This window comes from Catharus ustulatus, chromosome 4 (genome assembly GCF_009819885.2).
Source record: "Catharus ustulatus isolate bCatUst1 chromosome 4, bCatUst1.pri.v2, whole genome shotgun sequence".
Taxonomy (NCBI): domain Eukaryota; kingdom Metazoa; phylum Chordata; class Aves; order Passeriformes; family Turdidae; genus Catharus; species Catharus ustulatus.
In genome coordinates, this window is record NC_046224.1 from 71,091,205 (window position 1) to 71,118,450 (window position 27,246).

Consider the following 27,246-nt stretch of genomic DNA (forward strand, 5'->3'; position numbering starts at 1 on the left):
CTCCTGGTTGATGTTAAAGCTCTAACAAGTATTTGAGCCCCTGTCACTGGCATTCTGGGGTGTTGGATGTACTGCCAAGGCTTGGCTACTTCAGTGGCTTGTTATCCACCTGAGATTCTATTTAAAAAGACAAAGTCCTGAGTTTAATTCCTTTAACTACTTGTTTAATCTAAGCCTGTTGTAGTGCTGTGAGAATTGTGATGGTGCTGTTGCATAATAGTGATCCAAGTACAGTTTGTGCTTGGTCCACACTAATTTCTCCTATCTGCCAAAAGCTGGGTGTGACTTGAGCTTTCTGCTAGGAGACCTTGAGTGAATGTGCTGAGCTTCTGTGCATTCAGTGGTCACCTTGTTTGTGCTCTGCAGTGGTGGTGGAGCTCATGGCAGTGTCTGTTTTGGAGCCTAGGAGCTGCCTTTCCCCTCCAGACTCAGAGCAACAAGGATTCTCTTCACCACCACCCTGGAGTAGCCAGAATGGCCAGTACTTGTAGTACTCTGGGTGGGGAAAAGATGAACTTAATTACACTGCTTTTTTTTTTTTTTTTAAACTACTATCATGGCACAAAATGAGCACAAAGAGTGTCACTGACTTTCAGAACTGTGCAGTAAAAATCTTGATTACTTTTCTAAAAAGCTGAAAGGCATTTTGTGACCAGAACATGGGTTTTTTTTAGCTTTAATGTAAAAGAACCTTGCTTGGGACAGCTTGCTCACAAGGTTAGTTGGGGATGGAAAAAAATCTGAATTGGTCTTAAGATGTGGCTTCAGTGCTCAAGAGGGACATTATGTTTGGTGGCTGGGATGGAGCCACTGGAGCTGTGAGGAAATGGTTTCAAATTCACAGGCAATTGAGGGAGAAAAGGGAGCTTGGAATTGTAAGCAAGAAAAGAGTTGGCAGAAAAGAAGAAGTTTCTGAAGCAGTTATTGAGTGCAGAAAGCTGTAAAATGTGGGTGGAGCCTGGGTTGTGGCTGAGGATGGCCAATGAATGGTGCCACTGCAATGATCAAAGTGTTGAAAAGTATGGTTTGGGGAGGTTCTCAAAAACCTGGCTCTTGCAGGTGTCAGTATGTCACAGTTTGGTCGAGGACCTTTCAGTTCTTGACACCTGTATCGGTGAAAGAGGCTGAGTTGGGAGAACGCCAACAGGAGCCACAGAAGTGAGGGGTTGGAGTAGCAGGTTTGTGAGAAATGATTGCTGCATTCCCACTTCTCCAACTGCTGCAGAAATCTGATCTTGGGAGACAGTAAGCAGCTCTAGGCTTCAGCAGTGCTGCTTCCCTGCCTGCCAGGGATCTGCAGGCTCAGCAAGGGGCGCAAGGACCGCTGCGAGCCCAGCTGGGTGCTCTGTGCAGGTACGAGCTGACGCTGCTCCCACCTGCAAGAGCCCCGCTGCCGAACCGGACGCGAACCGCCTGGCCAGGGCCGCGGGGACAGCGGTGGGTGGCAGCGAGCCGGGGGGGGATCCGCGCTGTTCCTGGCCCGAGCGGGTCCCTCCCTCCCGGCGGCGGATCCGTGCCAAGGCGCGGGGCAGCAGCATCATCTCCGTCCCGGGCGGTGCTGGGGCCGCGCCCGGGGAGCGCTCGGCGGGGCGCGGCCGAACCGGAGCAGCAGCGCCCCGGCCCCGCTCCGGTGAGTCCCGCGCCTTCTCCGCAACAAAAGCAGGGCGGTGCCGGCCGAGCTGACGGGCTGGAAACGGCGCTGCAGTGCCGGGGGAGCGGGGAAAGGAGCGGGGCGAACCTCGGTAGGTGCAGGAGCGGCTCTCCCGCCCCGCAACCCCGGAGGGAGCAGCGCCCAAGGCTTGTACATCACCCATGTGTGACCTGCCTAAGGCTTTGGGAAAGATTACAGTTCCTAGCACAAGGGAGGACCTGTGATTTTGTTATCTTTGTTCTAAGTACTTCCTTCAATGGATGGACACAGAGCCTGTATTTCTCTCAGCTGTGTTTGTGTCACTTAACAGTGTAGAGGGAACTAGCATCCCAGATTGTCTCCACAGGGATATTGCTGGTCTGTGATCATCCAGAGAGCTACCTTTAACTCCTTTTTCCTCATAGCCCTTGAAACAGATAACAAGAAAGCCTGCTGAAGCAAAGGTGAATAGGGGATTCTCACTTCAGTGGTGGTCTCCTGAAAGCCAAAACCACTGGACCTTAAATTGAGTTTGAGGTAACACTATTGTCTTTGGAGTGGAGACTCAGAGAACCAGAGCTGGTTCTTGGAGAGTTCCCACTCTGCTTTTAGCAGCAAGTGCAGGCTGCAGATGGCTTCACACAGTTTTACGTACAGGTGTATTCAGTGTTTAGGAAAGAAACCGCTTCAGCCACAGTTCGTATAAATCAGACTCTCTGATTTTTTGTGAGAGACAAGAGGAGGCTCTCAATATGAGTATTTATCCTGTGTGTTTCATAACAACATTTCTGAAGTAGATATCAACCATGTGCAAACCCCAGTACAAGGAGAGCACTGGACCAGCAGGATAAGGCCTTTCTGCACTTGTAGAGCACCCCTTGTATATCTGTGTATGTATATTCACACACGTTTCCAAAGAACTTTCTCCTCTTAATGCCTTTGAGCAGGAGCACTTCCATTTCATGAAGAAAAGCCAACATTCTCCCATGACATCCCCTGAATGACACAACAAACACCAATAATGGTGAGCAAACAGTTTTTACAGGAGAGAATAGTATCTTTTCAATACATTTACTTCCAAGAGGATACCATCTTTTTCTTTGAATCCTGAGCAGTAGCATTACCCATGGCTCTGTTTCCCATGCACTTGGAAGAGATGGCTTTTCCCCTGTGTTTACCACTCTGTTGAGCTGTCTCAGTTGGCTGGTGACCGAGACACATTTGCGTTGTTCAGGGCCATCAGCAGGCTCGTGGCAGCCCTCCTCAACTCTTCCTCCTTCACTGTCTTCCCAAGGGACATCAATAACTTCATTGTCTGCAGTGAGGTCTGCACCTGATTGTCCAGTATCCTCAGGAGCAGATCCTCAATGTCACTGTTGGGCTGCTGGCCTTGCTGCTGGTAACTGGCTGTCACCTCTGTGGCTTCTGGGCTGGAAGGATTTGGTTGTGTGCTCACAGGTAAGGCGGTGGGGATCACAAGTGCCTCTGTGCTAGGTTCAGAGCCAACAGTGGGGGAGGTGAGGAGCACAACTGCCTCTGTGCTAAATTCAGAGCCAGCAGTGGGGGAGGTGGGGATCACAAGTTCCTCTGTGCTAGGTTCAGAGCCAGCAGTGGGGAAGGTGGGGATCACAAGTTCCTCTGTGCTGGGTTCAGAGCCAGCAGTGGGGGGGGTGGGGATCACAAGTGCCTCTGTGCTAGGTTCAGAGCCAGCAGTGGGGATCATGACTGGCGGAGGAACAAAGCTGATGGGTGATGTGTCATCACTGCTCATGATGATATTGGTGCCTGCTTGTCTGTACTGGTTGGTTCTGCTGTGTCCTGGGCATGCAGTCCTCTGTGGAAGAAAAAATGTTCCTCTGGAGAGCCTTAGGAGCAGGTACCTATGCACAGCCCTGTTCTGTGGGTTTAACTCTCACTGCACAATCTCATCTTTCTCATTTTTGATTAAGATGAGTCCAGGAAGGCAAAATAAACCTTCATATCCTTTCCTTGTCAAGCCTCCCCATAAACCTTTGTTGGGACTCACAGTTCTCTTTACTCCCTTTTTCTAGCCTACATGAATCCCCCTTTGCTGTGGAGAAATCTAGGTTGTCTCAACTTGGTTGGGAATGGGGGGTGAGGTTGTCCTCAAAGCTTCATTTTCTTGAAAAATACCTTCTGTGAAGTCTGCTTTTTGACAAATGGCTGTAGGTGCCATCTGTGTTAGCTCATTAGCTTGGTGGGAGTGCCCCTGGAAGGTGGCCTGCTCATCGTTCTCTTCTGTCTTCCCTGTCTTGTAGCTTTCTGTTTTCCTACTTACTTATATTCAGAGCTCTCTCTTCTGCCTATTAAATGCCCAGAGCACACCATAATCTTCAGGAAATAGCTAAATAACTCACCTTAAGGAAGTACTTTTTCATAATACAGCGATAAAGAGAAAAGGTGCAGAAGTTTTGGAAGGGAGTATTTTCTGGCAGTTCGGAGCATATGGGCCCTACAAAGAGACACAGACCCAGTGATTGACTCCAGTGCTGGCATCCCCCTTATCAGTAATCTCTCTGTGGAGTCACATCCCTCTATGAAAACCCCTTCTGAGAAACTCCACTGCTTCTTGGACATCTTCATGACCCAAGGGGCAAGAGGAGGCTGGTCCTAGGGATGCATGTGGATCCTGATGTGAGAGAGGATGCCCATGGCCACATGCCTTCTCCTCACTGCAGGATTGCTAACCCATCTCTATCCCCTACCCTTTCTCCTTCCCAGATCCTGAGTGTTTCCTCTCCCAGTGGTCAAGCCATCCAGGATTCCTGTGCAGCTGCCTGCCCTTGGGAATCATGGTTGGCTTTACCTGGAGGGATGACTCCGTGGTTTTCATACTCATCCAGCCTCTGGACCAGTGAGTTCTTGCAGCCATACATCTCACGAAGGTGGCAGGCAGTGTTGGCTTGGACGGTGATTTTCAGGAAGTTGAAGAACTGGTGATATTCCTGGTCAGAGAGTGGTGTTCCTGGCTGCTGTGCCTTTGTGCCAGCTATGCAGCCCCAGCTCAAGAGCACTGGTGGAAAACAGATTGAAGGGAGTCAGAGGAAGAAGGAAATGCTACCCACAGCATGTTTGGAAGAGCTAGAGGGCTGAATCAACATCTCTCTGTTGCTTTTTCTGGGTGCAGGATCCAGCATATGGAAAATGCACTAGCAAGCTAGAGATGGAAGGTGGAAAACTTCCTTTGCCCATGTTGAAAGAAGTGACAGCATGTGGCTGAGGGACCTTCACCAAAATTCTGGAGATTCAAATCTTGAACTGGGAGAAATGTCTTGGAAATCATGGCTGAAACTGAGAACATTGCTCTGTTGTCAGGGCTGGAGCAAGAAGACTGTTTCCTTCCAATATTTTTAGCATCTGTGAAAATGGCTCTTCCTCTGGCTAAATAGGTCTTTAACCAAGGTGCTCTCTCAGACCTCTTTCTCCTGTTTCCCCTGTTCCTTTACTGGGCCATCTCTTCCCTCTTAGTTTTGTGGGTTAACTCCAGACCTGTGTCTTAGTGCTTGTGTCTGATTTAATGCACCCAGCTGTCCCTGTCATGGCATCTCCAGTCTCCACCTCTTCTCCAGCCTGTGCCCACTGCATCTGACTTGTGCCTGGCACATAGGCTGCTCTGTGGCCCTCCTTGATGAATAAAATGCCAACTCCAGTGGTGAAAATTGCCAAAATTATAAGACCTGGGATCTTTGCACCTGAGGTATTGGAGGGTGCTTCACCCTTTCCTTTTGCCTTCAAACTGCCCAAGCTGAGGAGCTATAGGGAGGGTGTAGAGCACTTGGGTCAGCTGCCCTTCCTCACAACTGGGTTTGGAGGAGAGATATTTCATACTTACTCACCAGAAAAAGCCACATAAGCCCACAAGGCCATCATGGCACTGGCAGCAGTGCCTGTGACAGTTGGGGCCCACTTGCACTGCTGGAGGTGTCACCTCTGCTGCTTTGCCACTGATGTCACAGACACCCGCGTTCCAAACACTCCATCCTCTGCTGCTCCTGCTTCATCCCTGCTGCCCCCTCCCCCAGGCAGTGTTTGTGCATGGACAGTGTGTGTGACTCTTCCTGCTCACTGCCAGCCCTGTAAAATCCCTCTGAAAGGAGACAGTCAAACAGCCATTTCTCGGGAGCACAGGACAAGGAATTCTGCCTTTGGGCTGCTGCTGTTGCTAATGTGTGAGCAGATCAAAATCTTGTCTCTTGCCCAGATCTGTGTGTGCTTGGCTGATCCATGAAGACTGGATCTACAAAGCACTAATCAGGGGTTTCAGACCATGGCAGAAAACACTAGGAAGAAAGGTGATGGAGAAAAAATGGTTTGAGGAATCAATACTTTTCTTACACGTGTCCTGGTTTGGAGGACAGGTGTTTGCTGAGAAAGGCAGGAGCCTCTCTTTGAAATGGAGAATGTAAACCCCCTCCCTCCAAATTACTATAATTTTGAAATCAAGGAGCTTTCAGGCAAAGATGTGGGAATTAGGAATAACAGTTCTTTACTAGGGAAATTAAAATAGAAATACAGTACTACAAAGAAACAAACTCCAAACCCTGACAAAGTCAGAGTACAACCTGACACTCGTCAGGCAGGGTGTTGGTAGCAGTCCCATTAAATGGTGGCTGCATCCTCCTGCAGTGACAGATGTGGCTCAGTTGGAGCAGTGCTCCTGTACAAGGTGCAGTTTCCCTCCGGAGGTCCAGTGGGGATGTGGAGAAATCCGGTTTTCCTCTGGAGTCCAGTGGAGAAAGGGGCTCCCTTAGTGTCCCAAAACCTCTGTTTTTATCTTGGTAAGAAATGTTGGGCTCTTGCCCCTGGCTGGAGCAACTTCCAATGGGATGCAGTAATTTTATCAGTCCCACAGTGGGACTCAATGGCCATGAGCAGAAAATGACTGGCTGGAGGAAGGATGGGTTGTGAAAAGATAAAGAACAATGCCCTGCCTGGTTTCAAAGGATGGCCCATTAGCAGAATATCTGCCGTTGAGATAAGGATCACTGCCCCCATCAGCAGATGGTGATAGAATAGATACCTTTTATCACACTCTGCATTGTAACCCCAGACATTATCCACCCCTTATTCTCTTACCATCTGCATAATGACACTTTACACACCGTTCTCACTTAAGATTGGGTTTTGCTGTGGTACACAATGTGGGTTTCTCCATCTTTCTGCATTACCCACCAAGTGTAAACAGGTCCTTGAGCAAAAACAATCCCATGGATGGGTTTGTCTTTGCCTGTGATGGGACTAATCCAAACAGTCTTACCTAAAATACCTTTCATGTGTACTACAGGGACTTTATCTCCATCCACTGTGTGCAGGGGTTCAGACTGGGCAGGACCAGCTTGATTGATGGACCCTCGAGTGTTGATCATTGAGGTGGCCTTTGCTAAGTTCATTTCCCAGTTCTTGAAGGTTCCCCCACCAAGTGCTTTCAGTGTGGTCTTGAGTAGCCCATCGCATCGTTCAACTTTCCCAGCAGCTGGTGGATGGTAAGGGATATAATATATCTATTCAGTGCCATGTTCTCTGGCCCAGGTGTTGATAAGGCCATTTTTGAAATGAGTCCCATTGTCTGACTCAATTCTCTCAGGGGTACCATGCCTCCAAAGGACCTGTTTCTCAAGGCCCAGGATGGTGTTCCGAGCAGTGGCATGAGGCACAGGGTAGGTCTCCAACCATCCGGTGGTGGCTTCCACCATGGTCAGCACGTAGCGCTTGCCTTGGCAGGTCTGAGGCAGTGTGATGTAGTCAATCTGCCAGGCCTCCCCGTACTTATATTTGGACCAACGCCCACCATACCAGAGGGGCTTCACTTGCTTGGCTTGCTTGATGGCAGCGCACGTCTCACAGTCATGGATGACTTGAGAGATACTGTCCATGGTTAGATCCACCCCTCGGTCTCGTGCCCACTTATACGTGGTGTCTCTGCCCTGATGACCTGAGGCATCATGGGCCCATCGAGCCAGGAACAATTCTCCCTTGTGTTGCCAATCTAAATCTATTTTTGACACCTCTATCTTTGAGGCCTGATCAACCTGCTCGTTGTGTTGGTGTTCCTCATTAGCCCGACTCTTGGGGACATGGGCATCCACGTGACGAACTTTCACAGGTAGCTTCTCTACCCCGGTGGCAATGTCTTTCCACTCATCAGCAGCCCAGATTGGTTTTCCCCTACGTTGCCAGTTTGCCTTTTTCCACCTTTCCAGCCAACCCCACAGAGCATTGGCTACCATCCACGAGTCAGTATAAAGGTAGAGCTTTGGCCACTTCTCTCTTTCAGCAATGTCCAGGGCCAGCTGAACAGCTTTGAGTTCAGCAAATTGACTTGATCCACCTTCTCCTTCGGTGGCTTGTGCAACCTGTCGTGTGGGGCTCCATACGGCTGCTTTCCACTTCTGGTTCATCCCCACGACGCGGCAGGAGCCGTCAGTGAAAAGAGCATAGCATGTTTCATCTGCTGGCAGTTGGTTATACGGTGGGGCTTCCTCAGCACGGCTCACTTGTTCTTGCTCCTCATCATCGGCGAGACCAAAGTTTTCACCTTCTGGCCAGTTCGTAATTATCTCCAAAATCCCAGGGCGATTTGGGTTTCCAATGCGGGCGCGTTGTGTGATGAGGGCAATCCACTTGCTCCATGTAGCACTGGTGGCATGGTGGGTAGAGGGAACCTTTCCTTTGAACATCCACCCCAGCACTGGTAGTCGGGGTGCCAGGAGGAGTTGTGCTTCCGTCCCAATCACCTCTGAGGCAGCTTGGACTCTTTCATAGGCAGCCAAGATCTCCTTCTCTGTGGGAGTGTAGTTGGCTTCAGACCCTCTGTAGCTTCAGCTCCAGAATCCCAGAGGTCAGCCTCGAGTCTCTCCATGCACCTTCTGCCAAAGGCCCCAGGACAAACCATGGCTCCCAGCTGCAGAATAAAGCACATTCTTCACCTCTGGTCCCGTCCTGACTGGGCCAAGGGCCACTGCATGAGCGATCTCCTGCTTGATCTGGGCCAAGGCTTGCTGTTGCTCAGTACCCCAGTGGAAATCGTTCTTCTTACGGGTGACCAGGTAGAGAGGGCTCACAGTCTGACTGTACTCAGGAATGTGCATTCTCCAAAAGCCTATGGCACCTAGGAAAGCTTGTGTTTACTTCTTGCTGGTTGGTGGAGACATTGCGGTGATCTTATTGATGACCTCAGTGGGGATCTGGCGCCGTCCATCTTGCCACTTTACTCCCAGGAACTGGATCTCTCGGGCAGGTCCTTTGACTTTGCTCTTTTTAATGGCAAAGCCGGCTCTCAGCAGAATCTGGATGATCTTTTCTCCTTTCTCAAATACCTCCACTGCCGTGTTCCCCCACACAATGATGTCATCTATGTATTGCAGGTGTTCTGGAGCCTCACCCTTTTCCAGTGCAGCCTGGATCAGTCCATGACAGATGGTGGGGCTGTGTTTCCACCCCTGGGGCAGACGATTCCAGGTGTACTGCATGCCCCTCCATGTAAAGGCAAACTGAGGCCTGCACTCTGCTGCCAGGGGAATGGAGAAAAATGCGTTGGCAATGTCAATGGTGGCATACCACCTTGCTGCCTTGGACTCCAGCTCGTACTGGAGTTCCAGCATGTCCGGCACGGCAGCGCTCAGCGGTGGAGTCACTTCGTTCAACGCACGATAGTCCACAGTCAATCTCCATTCTCCATCAGACTTGCGCACAGGCCAGATGGGGCTGTTGAAGGGTGAGTGGGTTTTGCTGACCACCCCTTGGCTCTCCAGCTCACGGATCATCTTGTGGATGGGGATCACAGCATCTCGATTCATCTGGTACTGCCGGCGGTGCACTGTTGAGGTGGCAATTGGCACTTGTTGCTCTTCCACCTTCAGGAGTCCCACTGCAGATGGGTTTTCCAACAAAATGTTCGACTGCTTAATACCCTCTACCGCTACAGCAGCTATTCCAAAAGCCCATCTGTATCCCTTTGGGTCTTTGTAATAGCCACTCCTGAGAAAATCTATGCCTAGAATGGGTGGTGCCTCTGGGCCACTTACAATCGGATGTTTCCGCCACCCCTCCCCTGTCAGGCTCACCTCAGTTTCCAGCAAAGACAATTCCTGTGATCCCCCCGTCACCCCAACAATGGAAACAGGTTCTTCCCCCACATGTCCTGATGGTATCAGGGTACACTGTGAACCAGTATCAACTAATGCCCTGTGTTTTTGTGGTTCTGATGTGCCAGGCCATCGGACCCACACCATCCAATAGACTCTGTTATCCCGTGCCTCTCCCTGGCTAGAGGCAGGGCCCTTCTAGCACTGGTTATTATTTCCTTCCTGGGCATACACAGTGGACGTTCCTTCAAGTGGGTCTGACAGATCATCCTCCCTTCTGTAATGCCCAGCACCTTGGTCATGGGAGGTTGAGGCTACCTTCACTTTAGTGTAACTCCCTCGGTTAGCATTTCCCTCCCTGAGTTGACGCACCCGTGCTGCCAGGACAGAAGTGGGCTTCCCATCCCATTTTCCCATGTCTTCCCCATCGTCATGTAAAAAGAACCACAGGTCAGCTCGTGGGGTGTACCCTCTCTCCCTAGCTGGGGGGCTTTGGGCTCTGACTTTGGGGCCTGTGACTCACACTGGTGCTGCATTGATTTTCCTCATCTCCTCTCTCATCCCTCTCATCTCCTCCTTAAACTCCTCTTTGAGTTCTTTAACCACAGCAGAGACATGAGCCTGCATTGGGCCACTGATTATGCTCTCAAAATTTCCGAGCTTGTTAGCAACAGAGCCCACTGTCTCTTGGTTGTTGTTGGCATTAATTGTTGCAGTGAAGGTGGTGTATTGAGATGGCCCCGGGTTTGCCAGATTCCACAGCATCTGCCCTGTGCACCTGACCTTGTCAGGGTCATTGTCATGCTGTCCATCCCTCCCAAAGAGTATCTCCAATACTGCCACTTCCCTCAGCTGTTGGATCCCTTCCTCAAGGGTCTTCCAGCACATTCTATGGTAATGCTCCTGCATTCTTTCCCTGTTGACAAACCTCTCTCTCACACTCATTAAAAGCCGCTCCCAGAGGGGAAGGGGGCCTGTCTCTCTTACAAATACCTGATCTACACCTGAGTCCTGGGTCAAAGGTCCCAAATTCCTTGCCTTGTTACCATCCAGTTGCACACCTGCACCCATGAGGTCCCAGACCCGAAGTAGTCAAGCTGTAAAAGCCTCCCGGTCCCGCCGTACAATGTCTTTTCGGAGATTACGGAGACTTTCGTACGACAGGGACTCAATGATGATCTCAACCTCTGGTTCCCCTGCTGGTTGTGAGGGCCCTCCTTTATTATCCTTATTGTCTAGGTGCTTTGTTTTTGTCTTAGACTTTCTAGTTTCCACAGGGGTGACTGCTGCTGGCTGCAAGTGCTCCTGTAGTTTAGTTGGAAGCTGGACAGACATAACATTAGTAGGTTCCACTGCAGCATCATTGGGTTCTCCCTTTTTAGGACAGGGGGAGGGTCTCTCACCAGCTGGGGAAAGGTACTCCTTCATCATCTGGCCCATCTCACGTATCTCCTTCACTAGAACCCCCACCCACTCCGGGTGGTTCCTTTCTGAGGTGGGCTGTGGGGCAGGGTCAGGCTCTGGGGCAGCATCCCTAGTTTCTGGGGCAGGGTCAACGTCTGCAGCACCATCCCTATCTCCTGGAGTAGGTATCAGAGTTGTTATCCAGCTCAATCCCTCCTTATCTCTAAATGTTAAATAGGACACGCCTATCAGTAACACCAGCCACTGTATAATATCATTAGTGTTTAGAGGAGGTTTGAACCCTTCCAGAACTGGTGGGGTAGACCCAAAAATCTGGGTGAAGGGTTGGGAGAAAATTTTCCCTGGTGTCATTCCCTCACAGTAAGTACCATTATTAAAGTAACCCCAAAAATACACAGTGAGTGTGTGGTATCCCTGAATCCATGTACCCGCCTTCCAAAGGAAGTTAAAAATCCATGAATTCCTCACCTTATCAACTCATAAAGCAAACTGGATAACAGCCACAGTAGCCTTAGTTATAGGACCCATGTTTAGATAAGGGCCTGCAAATGGGAGAAATACAGCCACAACCACGTGCCACCCAAACCAGGGTAAACTAGACAACATATTGCACCCTAATGAGGTTTCTGTATCAGCACAAAAAAATTAGATAACTCAAGAACTGTTTTTCCTTTTATCTCTCGATGCCCTTGAGCCCCACGCTGGGCGCCAAAATCTGTCCTAGTTTGGAGGACAGGTGTCTGCTGAGAAAGGCAGGAGCTTCTCTTTGAAATGGAGAATGTAAACCCCCTCCCTGCAAATTACTATAATTTTGAAATCAAGGGGCTCTCAGGGAAAGATATGGGAATTAGGAACAACAGTTCTTTTCTAGGGAAATTAAAATAGAAATACAGTACTACAAAGAAACAAACTCCAAACCCTGACAAAGTCAGAGTACAACCTGACACCCCGTCAGGCAGGGTGTTGGTAGCAGTTAAATGGTGGCTGCATCCTCCTGCAGTGACAGATGTGATTCAGTTGGAGCAGTGCTCCTGCAGAAGGTGCAGTTTCCCTCCGGAGGTCCAGTGGGGATGTGGAGAAATCCGGTTTTCCTCTGGAGTCCAGTGGAGAAAGGGGCTCCCTTAGTGTCCCAAAACCTCTGTTTTTATCTTGGTAAGAAATGTTGGGCTCTTCCCCCTGGCTGGAGCAACTTCCAATGGGATGCAGTAATTTTATCAGTCCCACAGTGGGACTCAATGGCCATGAGCAGAAAATGACTGGCTGGAGGAAGGATGGGTTGTGAAAAGATAAAGAACAATGCCCTGCCTGGTTTCAATGGATGGCCCATTAGCAGAATATCTCCCACAGAGATAAGGATCACTGCCCCCACCCTCAACAGATGGTGATAGAACAGATACCTTTTATCACACTCTGAATTGTAACCCCAGACACACGAAATTCTGTCAGGAGGCATTTTTGGTCTGGAAGTTCGGCACATCCAGACACCTGTGGGAAGGCTGTGAGCTGTCAGCCAGCTCTCTGGACATGCTGACCTGTGTGTGCTACCTGAGCTGGCCCTGGTTATTGGACCTGAACAGTGGTGTCACAGTGTGCATGGCATGTGACAGTGACCCTGACTCATGTTTCTGGGCATGGTTTTCCTATAGTCTGGGTTACTTTCAGCTCCTAAATAATTATGCTCCTGTAACCTCACCATAACAGGTATTTATTATGTTTGCTTTCCTTCCTGTGATCAGGACCTGCAATCCCTAGCTTGGCTTTAAATAAAGGGAAGCAGGTTTTTGACCAGAAGCAACCTAACACTGAGCCAGTAGAGAGATTGCCCACAAGGTGAGAAATGGCATGGATCTGGGAAGGGAAGAGCTGAATGCTGAAAATTTGGGGTGTACCAGGCTGCACACTCTACACTCACCCTGCCTCTTCTGCTCCCTCAGTAAATAGATTCTGCTTCCAGGAAGATGTGTAGGCAGAGTATGGCAAAGATGAAACCCTTTCAAAAAGACCCTGTCCAAAATTAAATAAATTTTCAGCAAAGATTATACTCATAATGTTAAAAGACATAAACCAAAATCTGGCTTTTTCTTCTTTTTGTGCTCATAATAGTTGACAATACTGGGGTCAGTTTGCTGCTTTGAGGTGCTTTAGAGTACCTTTATTTGTACCACAAATGTTTTTCAGCCCTGAGTGTTGAAAACAAAACTTTGGGGTTTGGTATAACCAGTGCAGTGGTGTCTTCCAAAATCTGCAGACCAGCCAAAACAAAAACCAGAAGCCTCCAAATGTTTCAGTCTAAATGTTAATAAAACAGTTAATCATTCCACTCAGTTGTCTATCTGTTCTGTAGTCAAAATCTAGATACAATTTGCTGCAGAGCTTTCTTTTTAAGGAAAAGGGCTATGAGTGGAAGGAAGAAAGGAAATAGTCTTCTGGGTAGGGTTGGATGTTTCTTCCCAGATCAAGCATGGGAGTAGTGATTCACAGGCAGCAGGAAGAGAAGCAGCTGCAGTGGGAGTTATTAAGGGAAGCAGTCATGATGATCCTCTAACCTTGCTAGACATGGGAACTTTGAAAGTGGCAAGTGATGGGTCTTGCCCTATAGGGCTGTAACTTTGATTTTGCAGGCTGTGCCACAGTGGCCTCCCATCCTTGAGTCGCATTCCCTTCCCACTCACCTGAGTCTCCATACCCTCACTGTGCCCTGAGAAGGCACCAAGGGGCTGTCTCCTGTGCTGTCAGCTCATGGTGGCTGACCTGCAGCAGGTCTTGGTGGTCTCCATGTCTGGACCCCCCCTGCAGAGAAGCAGGGAGCTACTCATTGCTAGTTCCTCTGTTCATTCCAGCAGGTGACAGGACCATGGGTGACACACAGAAGGGCAGCCTTCATCAGGAGAGTTTAATGAGAGCTGAACTCCATCTGTGCCCCTCCAGGAAGGTCACAGGAGACTCCTTCCAGGACCACAAGCAGGAGCTGGAAAGAGAGATGGAGACATGTTTTCCAAAGAGACAGGGAATGGTACCTCCTTCTGGGATGGAAGTCTGGGAGTGCAAGGAGAGTGGTAAGGCCCACATCAGCAAGGCTGTCCTTGCTGGTGATGAGCCAGACCTGCCCATGTGTGGGAACAGTGCTGTTTGGATTCGGCAGGTGGGAGAGAAAACCTACAAGTGTCCCGAGTGTGGGAAGAGCTTCAGCCGCAGTTCATACCGGAGCCAGCACCAGAGGATCCACCTGGCACAGAGACCCTTTGGCTGCTTGGAATGCGGGAAGAGTTTTACCCGCAAGTCAGACCTGATCAAACACCAGCGGATCCACACGGGGGAGAAGCCCTACCAGTGCAGCCAGTGCCACAAGACCTTCAGCCAGAGGTCAAATGTGATCAGGCACCAGCGCACCCACACGGGAGAGAGACACTACCTGTGCAAGGAGTGTGGGAAGAGCTTCAGCCAGAAGTCACATCTCATTGTCCACCAGCGAAGCCACAAGGGTGAGAAACCCTTTAATTGCCCGCGGTGTGAGAAAAGCTCCAGCGAGCGCTCCTCCCTGATCATCCATCGGAGGGTGCACAGCGGAGAGAAGCCCCACAAGTGCCAGGAGTGTGGGAAGCATTTCCGGGACAGCTCAGCCATCATTCGGCATCAGAGGATTCACACGGGGGAGAAACCCTACAAGTGCACTGAGTGTGGGAAGACTTTTGGGCAGAGCTCCTCGCTGGTGACCCACACGCGAACGCACACGGGTGAGAGGCCCTACAGGTGCCCCGTGTGCGGGAAGGGCTTCAGCCAGAGCTCGGCACTCAGCACTCACCGCCGGATCCACGTGGGAAAGGCCCTGCCCGTGTGCCAGGGCCTGCCCAGCCCCTTCCAGTGCATGGAGCGTGGCCGGAGGTGCAGCAACCTCTCGGCTCTGCCCAAGCACCACAGCCTGCATGGCAAGGAGCGGCCCCACATCTGTGTGGAGTGTGGGGACAGCTTCCACCGGAGCTCAGCTCTCAGCGTGCACCTGAGGATCCACCATGGCCAGACACCCTACGGGTGTGAGGAGTGTGGGAAAACCTTCCGGCACAGCTCAGCCCTCAGTGCCCACCTGAGGATCCACGCGGAAACCGAGCCCTACGAGTGTGGGGAGTGTGGGGAGTGTGGGAAAACCTTCCGGAAAAGTTCAACATATAAAGCGCATTTGAAAATCCACACTGCCAAGAACCCTTATAATAAATGTCTGGTGGGTGGAAGAATCCTCACCTCCCACTCGCTTCTGCCATAAGCCTGGAGTGGATGTTCAGAGCAGGAATATAAGTAGTTTCCCTGGAAAATCCCTGGAAAAATCATAGGAAAAATCCCTGGGATAATCACTGAGAAAATATTTGAGAAAATCATGGAAAAATCCCTAGAAAAATCATAGAAAAATCACTGGAAAAATTGTGGGAAAATCCCTGGAAAATAGTGGAAAAATCCCAGGGAAGAGACTGACTGGAGATGTGGTATATCTGGTGTTAGGGCTGGCTGCTTAACCCCAGAAGCACAAAAAACTTCAGGAGATTTGGAAAACAGGGAGCTAGTCCCAAGAGTTGAGTGCTGGGGGTTTAGGAAGAATGCAAAGATCTTGAGGAATGAGCACTGGCTTCAGGGTAAGTGAATGCTGTGAATATATGGTGGGATAATAACTGGGAGAATTGAGCTTGTAACACACAGCTAAGGTCAAGATCAACATAAAGTGTTCCAGGTTTGTTCTGAGTCAAAACTTTGGCTTGTTAGATGCTCTAGTAGACTTAGGAACTTTTCTTTCTATTACCTTCCCTTATTTTTCATGAATGTGGTAAGTTTAGATAGTGTTTAATGAGGCATTTCCAGATCTTTTCAAAATGAGACTGTGGAGCTGAACTTCAATCTGTTTTTTTTTTTTTTTCAATTTTCCAAATCTTACATGGGACAAAGAATTCCTACCTCATGATAGCTAGGTAACACAAAACTGTAATGGCTGTTCCCAGTAAACCTGGATGCAGAAGTTTAAAGACAGTCTATAGGTTCTGCCAGATTTGTTGTTGCTGATTTGAAACTCCTTCCAGCTTGGGACATCAACAAAACATGGCCAAAAATGTGGCCTTATTTAACCAAAAAGAAAGGATTTGCCCCCAGCTGTGCTAGTGAGAACAGGCACAGGGTGAGTTCCCGCTGCTGGTCTAGAGACTGATGGAAATTGTCTCGTTCTTTTTATGCCGCTCTTCTTCAGGTCGCGATTATTTCCGGAGTATTAACATAAACAGTTTGGCATTTAAGGACTGCGTATTACATAAACCTCTTCTACACTGCAAGTGCGTCTCCATCCTAAATAAAACTTTTTTTTTTTTCCCTCGATAATCCAATTTGTGGAAAAAGGGAAAGAGGGCTTGCACTTGGTTAGGGTGGTGTGTGCGGAGAGGGCAGCGCAGGGCGGGTTTTCCGCCGCGTCACGGGAAGGGGCGGGAGCGGCGGGTTCGAAGCGGGGCGGGACGGGGAACGCCGGGATGGAGAGCGGCGGGACGGGGAACACCGGGATGGAGAGCGGCGGGACGGGGAACACCGGGATGGAGAGCGGCGGGACGGAGAGCAGCGGGCTGGAGAGCGTGGCGGCCCCGGGGCGGTTCCCGTTCCCCTACACCCCGTACGGCATCCAGGAGCAGTTCATGCAGGCGCTGTACGGCGCGCTGGACGCCGGCCGGGTCGGCATCTTCGAGAGCCCCACGGGCACGGTGAGGCGGCGGGGCCGGGCCCGGCGGTGCGGGCCGTGCTGGCGGCAGCGCTGCTCACCGTGCGGTCTCTCCGGGACAGGGAAAATCGCTGAGCCTCATCTGCGGGGCCCTGTCGTGGCTGCGGGACTGGCAGGAGAAGCGGCGGCAGGAGGAGGAGCAGCTGCTGAGGCCGCAGCGGGCCCGGGCGGACAGCGCGGACACGGCCGGACAGCCCGACTGGGTCACGGCCTTCGTGCAGGAGAAACAGGAGCGGGACAGGGTGGACAGGCTGAAGGTTCGTGGGGAACAACCAGGAAAGGGAGGGAGGGATGATACCGTATAGACATGGAATGGGACCCCTGGATCAGCCTCTCTGCTCCAGCATCTCCCGGGAAGGGAACTCCACCACCCCTCCGGGCAAACTGCTACTGGATAACGAGTGGAAAAACGGGAGGCAGGTGTGGTGGTGGTGGTGTGTCTTTGCTGCAGGTTGCCCAGGTCAAGAAGCTGCAGCGCTTTGAGCAGAGTGACGCTCAGTAGGCGAGCACTTGAGGAGAAGGCACCGTGTACTGGCAATTCTGCTTTTCTGTGCCCAGAGCATAGCTCATGATACCAGGGGTGGAGGACTAAATCCGCTTCATCCTGCCTACACTCTCCCTTTTTTGTAGGAAGAGCACATCAGAAGGAAAAAGCGAGAAGATGCTCTTGAGAAAATTCGGCACAATGTGCAGTTAAAATACGCGGCAAAGAGGAAGGTGAGTTATTCATAGACATCAATACTTTCCCTTTTGGTTACCTTCGGTGTTGTTCGTACTTGCTTATGTGTGACTTCACACTGACTTTTCCAACTCTTTGAGGAGCTCTTTGTATGAGGTTTCTGAAATCAGTCATCTGAAATTGTTATATTTTCTTTTAAAAGTACAGACGTGAAAAACAATTTGTGCATTGATAATTTCTCATGAGGGTTTTTGTGTGTTGGCAGAAATGATATGTGTTCTGATTGCCTTCTGGCCTCTTTCTTTTAAAAGCTTTAATACTCAGAGGCTTTTTTGGGGAATATCTCTGTTTTATGAGCATCAGTGAATAGTCTGTACTTCTGGAATAAAGGTGGTATTAAAGTTCACAGACACATATTTCCTCTCATTTTGATGCATAAACTAGGCTCAGTGCTCTTGGTGCTTTTTGATTATATGAGTCAAACTTCCCAGAAATACTTAGGTCAGGGGACTAAGCAGACAAATTTATTAGGCTGCCAGGCTATTAATTTCTAGTGTGCTCCATCTCAAATACTCAGTAATATTTTGGTCAACTCCTGTCAAAAGGATATGACAGGAATAGTAAAGAATGGCAGCTAAAAAACAAATGGAACAAAGAACTTGTCTCTTAAAAGACGATGAAGAACATGTGAAATGGTAAGCATGACGAAAATCAAGAAAGCAAATGAGAGAAATATTATGGAGATTTGGAAAAGTGACTGATTCGTCTTTTCTGTAGTGCTTGCTAACTGCATTTTCTGTATAATGCCATAGTAGTAAAAGGCTCATTGACATTGGAAGATGCTGTTTTGAGATGGAGAAAATGAACTTTTCTTTGTCATGACGCACAAGTTATTCACAAAACTGTTCTTCATCATTTTAATTGGATTTTTGTAGAGAGGTGGACTTGTGTTAGAGTAACAGTCACACTACTGGAGAAAAAACAGCAGGAGAAATCTTGTTCTAAACTAGATGCTGAGCTTTGAGTTAAATGTGCCCAGAGTGTTTGATTATGTCCCAACAACTATGTTTGTTCAGGTTTATTTACACACTGTTTCATCTCTGGCAGGTATCTTTTATGGGCCACTTTAAGCAACTAATACTCGATTGCATGAACATTTTATTGAGGGTCTTTAGCTCAGCAGGCCTTTTGCAGAGAAGGTTCTTTGTTTCCCCTTCATAACCAGCTGTGTGGGCAAGTCTGGTTGTTGGTAACAGCTGCTTCAGTCTTCTGTGAGGGACTGTGCTGTTTTCTGACCTGTCCATGCCATGAAGCAACCCCTGTGCTACTCTGTTTATTTAGGAAATACTGTGCCTTTGTGTTGTTCCAGAGATGTGAGGAGGATGAGGCAAAGCGCCTCCTTCAGCTCAGCAAGGAGGCTCTTTCACAGGGAGGTGGAGAAGGTGTTCTAGACCAGCTGGATCACAATGAGGAGGAGCTGATTCTTGCTGAATATGAGAGTGATGATGAAAAGAAGGTGGTATCTGGGTAAGGACAAGGGCTGAGGGAACATTTTCTGTCTAATTCTTGTCTTGTCCTGATTAAAATAGTTGTGCAGATTTTATTAAAAAGTGTTTCTCACCTTTTCAGACATTGTAAGGTGGTGGTTGTTGTGAGGTTTTCTTTAATTGGTTGTTCAGGGGGCATTTTAGTTTGGTTTGTTTTGGTTTTTCTAAACTTTTGTTAGACTGATCTGAGTGACTTGAAGTGCTTTCTGAGAAAGTGCATCTTAAAATGTGTGGCAGTGTCCTGCCTTTATCTACGACCGGCTTCCCAAAGAGTGCCTGTGGATGCTGAGTGAATGACTCCATATCAAGTTCCTTGCATTAGAAAAGCAGAATGGAGCTCAGGACATCAGGAGAAGCTGTCAGTTCTGCAGATTAGCACTGGCATCCTTGGCAACTCTGAAGGCAGAGATGTTCACGTTTCTGAAGACAGAGCTTTGTCACGAAAACCCTGTGCCCCGTTTTCTCTTTCGTGCATTTGCTTTATGAAAAAAGCCAGAAGCCATACTTCAGCACAAAAAGTCAAACACATTTAAATTACAAGTTTACTAATTACCATCTAGACAGATCCTTCTGCCTTAAAAATTGAAGGACACAACTGCTTTTTTATATCTAGTTGGTTTATCAAACATTGAACTGCTGTTGCCTTTGAGGAGCTCTGTGGTAGCTGTATGCTTTCCTGAAACCTTTCTTTATGCAATATCTGGAGGGTGGTAAATTCCTTCTAATAGGAAAGCTTTACAAAAATAAATAAATAATCTCACCAAAGAATAGTATGGCACTAATTAGCTTATGCTTGAGGCTTAGAGGCCCCTGAATCAAAAGAAAAAAAGATCTTGAACTTGGAAAAGAGGCAGAGTCCAGGAGAGATTTTTCCTTTAAAGAGAAAGGCTTGACTTGATTATGTGCATCTACACTGTTCTTAAAAAGTTAATTTTTCTTTTACCACCTGAGATGAGTTCTGAGGCCCTTTTTGAGATGACTTAATCATCTGTCTTGAGACCTCTCACTCTTGTGGGGGAGCATAATTTGATTCTTACTGAATCAAATGCTGAAAGGTGGTCTGCTGAAAGGAAACTATTGGAGCTTTCTCTTTTCTTAGGCTGGAAGATGATGATGATGATTTGGAAGAGGAGCATGTTACTAAGGTGAGATGATTAAATAGTGCCACTTCATAGAATAGTGTAGGAGTGAGCAGAATTATGGCTTCTTTGCACCTTTCCAACAGTCAGGCAGAACAGAAGGATTTAGAAACTAGCTTCCAAAACCTGACAGGTTTGTTGATAAACACATCTAGTTCTGCTGTGCTCATCTCCTGCACTGCACTGCCTGCCTGTGCAGCTTGCTGTGCTAGCACTGCTTAGTTTTTGCTGTGGCTTGCTGTAAAAGCACACAGCAATAGTTAGTTTTTTATTACTCTCCCATGGTGAGTCCCTGTTTTATATAGAACTTGGAAAATTAAATGGAAACAAAGGCAAATGCAGGGGAGAAAACAAAGATGGGACTTTTGGCCTTTTAAGGTGACATTCAAACATGTGCCTTCCCTTGTGCTTTTGAAGGTTTGAGCAAGGTGAACCTTGTTGAAGTGCTTGCCTGCATCCTTATAGGACTGGTCACAGGTAGGGATTGGCTTCCATGATGTTCTTGTCTTCCCTTTGTTCTTCCTCATTGCAGATCTACTACTGCAGTCGCACTCACTCCCAGCTGTCCCAGTTTGTGCGCGAGGTGCAGAAAAGTCCTTTTGGCAAAGACACACGTCTGGTCTCCTTGGGATCCAGGCAGGTACGTGGTGGTGGTGGTCCCAAGTGACCCAGAACACATTGCCAGGAGCTGTGTGGATCTGGTGCCACAGAAGTCACCCTGGGGACTGGCTGAGTCTCCTGTTGAAAAGCTAAGGCAGCCATGAGTCGCAGCACATCTGTGTGATGTACATGTTTCTGTGAACTCTGTTTTGGTCATTTACCCTTTGATGTAAATGCAATAATATGTTTTACCTTTTCTAATATGGAGTATTACAGATGTCTGAGTCATTGAGAAGGTGCTCCTCTTAGTAAACTAGTACGTTTGGCAGCATTTTTTAGAAGCTGTTGTGTAGCAGTGAGCCCTCTTTTTCTCATTTTTTTGTTTCTCCTAAGTTTCTGTGAGCTTCGAGCTTGTTTGTAGCAGTTAATGTATACAATGTCTGACTGGTAGACTTTTCCTTTTTGGAATCTGGCCTGAGATTGCTTTAAAGAAAACCTTTTGTTTCACAACAGAGGGTGCACATGGTTCACTCAGCTGTGAATTGACTCTCTCCCTGTCTTTGCACGTGGCAGAATCTCTGTGTGAATGAGGAGGTGCGACGCCTGGGTGCTCTCCAACTCATCAATGACCGCTGCATGGAGATGCAAAAGAACAAACACGGTAGGAATGCAGCCAGCCTGGGGAAGCAATTCTGGTAAAGGTGTCACGAGAGTGTGGAGACAGTGGGCACTGCCAGTCAGTTCTAGCAAGAATGGTAGAAGCCTGGAAATGATGGGTTAGAGGAACAGGAATCCTTGCTGCTTTTCTTGATCTCCAGGCTATGCTGAGATTGAGATGAACTTTCTGAGTGTCTTAAACAGGTCAGGACTTCTGCATGGAAAGATACTTTTGTTTGGTAACTCAGTACTAGAAATGTTGGAGGATGTCATGTCCTAAATCTAACTGGCAAGAGTAGTGTTCACTGTGGAGACAGAAATGTTACTGCTGAATAATTTTTAAATAGGTGATAGGTCAGGAATACACAGGACAAACCTTGCTTTGAAATCCAGAAGGTTCTGTAAAGTATTCTAGGCTGTTGTGTGTTGCTCATAGCTTTCTTTTGATTTCTGCTCTTAGAAAAGAAGAGTGATGAGGAGAATGAGGGGAAGAAGAGACGTGTGAGTCGTACCGTGTGCCCATTTTATTCCTATGAGCAAATGCAGTTTCTCCGTGATGAAGTTCTAGTGGAAGTGAAGGATATTGAGCAGTTGGTGTCCTTGGGAAGGGAGACTAAAGCCTGCCCATATTATGGGAGTCGATTTGCCATCCCTGCTGCTCAGGTAAGGCATAACAGTTTTAGTGGCATTAATGCCAGGCACTCTATGAACTGATAGCCTCCTCCCTCTAGTACTGTTACTTAGACTGGGGGAGTCTATAAACAGGCTGTATTTCTGTCAGCTGTAGTTTTGCTCAGAAAGCAAAGGAAAATAAGAATTCCCATCAGAAGTTCATAAGAATGCTGTATGTCTCGGCATTTTGAAATAAACAGTTCAGCAAGTGTGAGGCAATACTGACAGGTGTACTCTTAGCTCTTACATCACTCTTTTTCCTTGCTGGGTTCTCTCTGAAGACATGCTTTCACTGCTCCAGAGGAGATGTGGAAGGTAACCTGAGCACATATGCAACTGTAGCATATTTGCCTGTGTGCCCCTCTTAAGCATGTGCTCGTGGTTTTGTTCCTACCTTTCCCATAAGAAGTCACTTGGCTGAATTCTGCATGGCCCTCTGATACAGGCTGTTAATGAGTGGTTGTAGAATGCCTTAAGTTGGTAAGGATGAGAGCTGGAATCAGGGCAGTGTGTGCTTCTCCTGTAGCTGGTGGTGCTGCCCTATCAGATGCTTTTGCATGAGCCTACCAGGAACGCTGCTGGGATCAAGCTGAAGGACCAAATTGTGATCATTGACGAGGCTCACAACCTCATAGACACCATCACCTGTATCCACAGCGCCGAGGTCAGCGGCTCTCAGGTGAGTCACAGCCTGGCCTGCTAATGGAGAGAGAGGTCTGCTTCCAGCAGTGCCCTTTCTGCTCTCATTTTTAACATCAGCTTCTGCTTTCTGTTTTGTGTAGCTGTGCTGTGCCCACTCCCAGCTGTCACAGTACATGGAGCGATACAGGTGAGGATCCTGGGGGGAAACAGCTCAGCAGAGGCAAGGTCTGTGGGTGCCTTGGCTTGCCTTGTGGCTGCAGGGTCTTGCTTGCTTTTCCCCAGTGGAAAGTTAGTGCATTAAGAGTTCTGCAGGTGAAAACACTTGCTTTGTTATCTCTCTCTAGAATCTGAGTTAGACTCTTGGGGCTGGTATTAAGCCGCAAGAAGGGGATACCCTGAGGATTCTCTCTTCTCCTTATACACTCAGTTCCTTTCCCAATATCTTTCTCTGATCACTTCTACTTTGTGATGCAGGCATTCAAAAGATTCTTTCATGTCTCTCCCTTAGTCTTCCATGTGCTGACTGGCTTTATGGTAGAAGCAGGAAGCTCTGAGGAGGAGGAAACTGTGTGTGGGTTTTGACTTTGCATCTTGCCATGCCTGCAGAGGCTGATTTTGTGTTCAATGCTAATGACTGAAATTTTGGAGCATTATTGCTACAGGGTCTTGAGGCATCACTGCCATTGTAATAAACCAAATAAAATTAATATGTAAGGAGAAGTGCAATGGTAGGAACAGTGTGGGAAGCATGGCTAAGTGCTTTGGGATGACCTTGGGCAGGATATCCAGAAGACTGCCCTGTCACAAACAGGGAGAGGGAACCTGGAAGAAATCATAGTTCCTGTCTCTCCAAAGTCAAGAAGAGTTCATATACAGTAAATTCACGAATACAAGCCGCACTGAATATAAGCCGCATCTCTGGGTGTTGGCAAATATTTCGGTTTTTGTCCATAAATAAGCCGCACCCAAATATAAGCCGCTTTGTCGTTCGCAGCGAGGACCCGCGTGCAATTATTAACAGAACCGCGGGAGGGCGGGGTTTACTGGCTGAGCTAAGGCTGTGCAGGCTCGGCCCGCTAGGGGCTGCTGACAGGGCCAGGTGGCCCAGCCTGGTGCTGCCGCTCGGGGCCGGCCGCCGCTGCCACTGGGCTCCGTCACCCCGGGTCGGCGCTGCCCCGCGGTGGCAGGCAGGGACGGAGCTTCCCCTGCTCCTACGGCAGCGGCGGCGGGCGGGGACGGAGCTTTCCCGCGCCCGTGGCGCCGGCGGCGGGCAGGGACGGAGTTTCCCCGCTCCTGCCGCGGCGGCGGCGGGCGGGGACAAAGCACCCCGTCGGCTCCCCGGGCCACAGCAATGGCTTCCGCGGGGCTCCCGTCGGCTCCCCGAGCCGCAGCAATGGCGGCGCGGGCTTCCCCCCCCTCCCCGGGCCGCGGTAGGGGCGGCCCGGGTCCCCCCTCTCCTCCCCGGGCCGCGGCAATGGCGGCGCCGGGCCCCCCCCCGTCTCTCCCCTGGGCTGTGGCAGAGGAGGAAAGAGAGCTCTCCTGCCTCTCTCCCCGCCCCCCGTGCTGCCTACACGGAGCCAGGCTCCACCCGCGGTGCAACAGAGTAGCGATTTGTAACAATCGCAAAATGCCGACTTTGCAGCAGCTCGGCTCAGCACTCTGGCAGGCACTTCTGAGGTTGTATTAGCCGCTCCTGATTATTAGCCGCATTTCCGGTTTAGGAGCAAAATCTTAGTCAAATTGGTGCGGCTTGTATTCGTGAAATTACTGTACTTGTTTCTGCACTCAGCTGCTTCGGTTAGTCTCTGAAGAGGTTTTGGGGCCTAAATGTGTCTCATTTTTCATAGGAAACGTTTGAAGGCAAAGAACTTGATGTACATTAAGCAGATCCTGTATTTACTGGAGCGGTTTGTGGCCATGCTGGGAGGTAAGAAAACCTCTTTTCTCTCCAGGGATACTGATAAATTCCGTTAGTGCTTCCTCAGGACACTGTCCCCCTTCCTCCTCTGCAGAGACTGCAGGAAAGTGTTGCTCATGTATAGGTTCAGATGCCTAGAATAGTTTTATTTCTCAGGCTGATTTGTATGTGGGGAAGTTGACTGGTGTCTACTTGAACCCTTCTCTTTGTTTGACTAGCTGAGGAGCAGCAAGTGACATTGTAAGATGATAGAGGCAGTTTCCTTCTCTTTCTGTGTGATTTTGAGATCCAGTTGGAGTGGGGATATAATGTAAGATGCTAAGTGAAGAATACAGCAGATGTATAACAGATGCATAACAGTGTGGCAAAAAGAACTGCATGAAATTAATCTCTAGGTCACCTGGTTGTAAGACCTCTCTGTATGTCAACGTGTGTCTGCAGAGTGAATCTTTCCTGACTGGTGCCTTTCCTTTGTAAGAAAATAGTATTTTGCCTTGATTTTAGGTCCACAGGAATTTGCAGGGCTCCTTTTCTCCAGTGATCTGTTTGCTAGACCTTAGTGTGTCTGGAGGAGGGAATGTCCTAAGTTCATATAGAACTTCTTCCATGCCAGGGAAATGCAGCCCTGTGGGACAGGGGCTGCAGAAGTGAGATGTGAGGCAGGTGTTAAACACTGGGACATAAAATGCAGTGAGTGGCAGCAATTAATCCTGTCCTGGATGTTGGGCTCTGGGCATGTAGGTGTCCTGCTCCCAGTTGCCTGCCAGCCTCTGTTCTTCTCAGCTCCTTGCTGCTGCATTGAGGAGGGGTGAGGGATGTGTTGCAGTCCCTTCCCTTTGTCTTTGAAGCATGGTGACTACAAAGGGTGTGAATATTTCTGATCACTCACCCTACCTGCTGCTTCCTGCCACTTCCTGCGTGAAGGAATGTAGGTGGTGTTCTTTAGGATGCAGCAGATGTTCTGCAATGTAGGGCTACTCTACAGTGCAGATAAAAACTGAGTGGAGCTCATGTTTTGCCTGTATAGCTAGGTTTTGCAGATATGTAGTTACTTTTTGGGTTTTTTTGTGCACTGTACCTATCAACCTCAGGCTTTAGTTTTCTGCTTAATTTTGAGATAGATTAAAGCCTTCCTTGAATTGGTTTCATGCTTTACAGGTAATGTGAACCAGAATCCTGGATGTCAGGCAGTTTCCCAAACAGGTAAGACTGTAGTGAGCTCCTGGGGTATGGAGCTATCAGTCAGGGACACGGGTGTGGCAGTAAGGGGCGCAGGCCCAGCAACAGCTAATAATTTCTTTTCCCCTTTTCCCTCTTTTCTTTCAGGGACAGTACTAAAAACCATCAATGACTTCCTATTTCAGAGCCAGACTGACAATATCAACCTCTTCAAGGTAATGCAAACATTTTCTGATAGGACACAGGTGGTGGTGACTTGTTTGAGATTATTTGGAGTGTGTGTGAGAGCTGGAAGTAAAGCCAAAGCTCACACAGCAGAATCTGTTGTCTAGATATCTGTAGGTAAAGCCACACTGTAGGGGCTGTGGATGCAGATATCTTGCTACTCCAGTAACCTGACTCCCCCCTTGAACCTCCAAACATAGCACCATAACACTGTGTGTGTTTCCACTCTGGAATGCCATTGTAATAAACTGTTGTCTGGCTTGTAGTGCCCACAAAGAGCTGTGCACCTCTCCCCAAAAGCACATGAAGTGACAGCCTTGCTGGACAGGGATCAAGGACAACAGAATGGGAGAAGAGGTGCTGAATGCCAATTCATTTTCCTGTCTTCCTTCAACAGGTTCAGCGGTACTGTGAGAAGAGCCTCATCAGCAGGAAGGTACTTGCCCTGTCAGCAGTGTTCCAATACTGTTTCACACGTGGAGTTTGAGATGGAAGATGCAGCAGCTGGGTTGGAGCTTGTCTTCTCCACCCTGTTCTGCAAACAAAATGGTTCCTGTAGCAAGTACTATGTGGACAGATTAACTTTTGCTTATCCAGAAAAGAAATATACAATGTGGTGTACCATGGTATTCTGTGGGTGCCAGTTCTGTGCTGCTTGGCCTCAAATTTCCCAGCCAAGTGAGGCTGCATTGCACTGAAAGAACAGACGTCAGAGACTTGTTTTGCTTTGGATTCAGTGGGTGGAGGAAGGTAATGGGAGCTGATACATTCTGATTAGGTTGGTGTGTGACCACCTACTAAGGAACTTAATTCGTGGCAGGCCAGCAAACCTGCCTTTATTTTCTCTGTTTCCTGCTGTTGGTAGTCTCAATCTTTCTGGCTTTTGCTTGGCAGCTTTTTGGGTTTGTGGAGCGATATGGGGGCCCTGCCTCAGCTGTGAAGATCAACAAGGAAAACCAGAAGGTGGCTGGTTTGCAGAACTTTCTTCTGACCCTTCAGCAGGGATCTGATAAGGAGGGTGAGTTCAGGCATCTTCTCCTCGTGCATCTGTGGGCGGTGAGGATGTGGAACCTGCATCTCTCTGCATG

The 27,246-nt window shown here is 48.8% G+C and overlaps 2 protein-coding genes across 18 annotated transcripts in view; both read left to right on the forward strand.

The window, feature by feature from the left end:
- Positions 1-1,559: 1,559 nt before the first annotated feature.
- LOC116994974 (zinc finger protein 501-like) lies at positions 1,560-15,537 on the forward strand. Of its 4 annotated transcripts, none has more exons than XM_033057054.1 (3): positions 1,560-1,630; positions 2,925-3,088; positions 14,001-15,537. In XM_033057054.1, exon 3 carries the CDS (start codon positions 14,015-14,017, stop codon positions 15,416-15,418), a length of 1,404 nt encoding a protein of 467 aa, XP_032912945.1. In that variant the 5' UTR covers positions 1,560-1,630; positions 2,925-3,088; positions 14,001-14,014; the 3' UTR covers positions 15,419-15,537. The 4 variants fall into 4 exon arrangements, with proteins under 4 accessions (XP_032912945.1, XP_032912947.1, XP_032912950.1 ...); XM_033057056.1 differs by having other exon boundaries at positions 14,004-15,537; XM_033057059.1 differs by lacking the exon at positions 2,925-3,088 and having other exon boundaries at positions 1,578-1,630.
- DDX11 (DEAD/H-box helicase 11) overlaps positions 15,538-27,246 on the forward strand; it is a 38,143-nt gene continuing 26,434 nt past the window's right edge. For 13 of the 14 annotated variants that reach the window (XR_004417620.1, XR_004417621.1, XR_004417622.1 and 10 more), the window contains exons 1-15: positions 16,677-16,883; positions 16,963-17,157; positions 17,531-17,617; positions 18,949-19,106; positions 20,226-20,271; positions 20,798-20,905; positions 21,439-21,526; positions 21,983-22,185; positions 22,721-22,873; positions 22,977-23,023; positions 24,684-24,763; positions 25,913-25,957; positions 26,081-26,148; positions 26,556-26,594; positions 27,053-27,176. Coding sequence is in view for 11 of the 14 variants with exons in the window: in XM_033057039.1 (XP_032912930.1) it covers positions 16,689-16,883; positions 16,963-17,157; positions 17,531-17,617; positions 18,949-19,106; positions 20,226-20,271; positions 20,798-20,905; positions 21,439-21,526; positions 21,983-22,185; positions 22,721-22,873; positions 22,977-23,023; positions 24,684-24,763; positions 25,913-25,957; positions 26,081-26,148; positions 26,556-26,594; positions 27,053-27,176 (1,636 nt within the window). In the remaining 3 variants the exon portion in view is untranslated. Of the gene's footprint in view, positions 15,783-16,676; positions 16,884-16,962; positions 17,158-17,530; positions 17,618-18,948; positions 19,107-20,225; positions 20,272-20,797; positions 20,906-21,438; positions 21,527-21,982; positions 22,186-22,720; positions 22,874-22,976; positions 23,024-24,683; positions 24,764-25,912; positions 25,958-26,080; positions 26,149-26,555; positions 26,595-27,052; positions 27,177-27,246 lie in introns of those variants that run through there. The other variant, XM_033057036.1, reaches the window with a different exon arrangement.